This window comes from Sceloporus undulatus, unplaced genomic scaffold, assembly GCF_019175285.1.
Source record: "Sceloporus undulatus isolate JIND9_A2432 ecotype Alabama unplaced genomic scaffold, SceUnd_v1.1 scaffold_9574, whole genome shotgun sequence".
Classification (NCBI taxonomy): domain Eukaryota; kingdom Metazoa; phylum Chordata; class Lepidosauria; order Squamata; family Phrynosomatidae; genus Sceloporus; species Sceloporus undulatus.
In genome coordinates, this window is record NW_024812493.1 from 1 (window position 1) to 1,064 (window position 1,064).

The 1,064-nt window shown below is 40.6% G+C and overlaps 1 protein-coding gene across 1 annotated transcript in view; it reads right to left on the reverse strand.

Moving 5' to 3' along the window:
- Nucleotides 1-13: 13 nt before the first annotated feature.
- Nucleotides 14-1,064, reverse strand: part of LOC121918365 (zinc finger protein OZF-like) — a gene marked incomplete at both ends in the record, with an annotated part of 1,559 nt that continues 508 nt past the window's right edge. The window contains one exon of the mRNA XM_042444425.1: nucleotides 14-1,053. Coding sequence (XP_042300359.1) covers nucleotides 14-1,053 — 1,040 coding nt within the window. The remainder of the gene's footprint in view (nucleotides 1,054-1,064) is intronic.

Sequence of the window (1,064 nt, forward strand, 5' to 3'; positions counted from 1 at the left end):
TGAAGTTTGATTGCCAACTGAACCTCTTTCCACACTGCAAGCACTGAAGTGGTTTCTCCCCTGTGTGAGTAAATTGATGACTAACAAGGGTACTCTTTCGACTGAACCTCTTTCCACACTGCAAGCACTGAAATGGGTTTTCCCTTATGTGAGATAATTGATGATGAGTTAAGCATGACTTCTGATTGAATTTCTTTCCACATTCCAGGCATTTCAGTCGCTTCTCTCCTGGGTGAATTGATGAATGAATGAAGTTTCTTTTCTGGCTGAGGCTCTTTTCCCATTTGCCATCTGTATGCGTCGTCTCATGACGTGAGAGGTTTGCCTTCTGACTGAACATCTTTTCATATTGGAAGCACTGAAACGCTTTCTCTCCTGTATGCGTTGTCTTGTGACGTGAGAGATCAGCCTTCTGACTAAATGTCTTTCCACACTCCAAGCATTGAAATATTTTCTCCCCTGAATGATCTAACTGATGATGACCAAGGGTACTCTTTTGACTGAAACTCCTTCCACATTCTTTGCATTTAAAATGTTTCTCCCCTGTAAGATTTAATTGATGACGAGTTAAGTATGACTTCTGATGGAACCGTTCTCTGTATTGCAAGCACGGAAATGGCTTGTCTCCTGTGTGAGTTTTTTGATGATGAATAAGGCTTATATCCTCACTAAAACTCTTTCCACATTCCAAGCATTTCAAAAGTTTCTTCCCTATATGTCCTGCTTCATAGTTAATCTGGTGTATCTTCTGCTTTGGGTTCTTGCTACACTCCAAACCTATTGATTTCTCCCCTGAGTGCTGTCTTTGATGTGACACAAAGTGTGACCTACACCTGAAACTTTTGCCACATTTCCAACACTGAAATGGTTTCTCTGTTATTTGAGAGGGTTCATGGGAAATCAGTTTTTCCCTATAACTACTCTCACCATCTTTAAATGATTGTTCTCCTATGTGTGTTCTCCTGTGAAGATTAAGGTTTGATTTACAACTGAAGCTTCTCCCACAAACAAGACAAAGACATTCACTTCCGTCTGCATTCCCATTTATGTCACCTCCTGGAAAT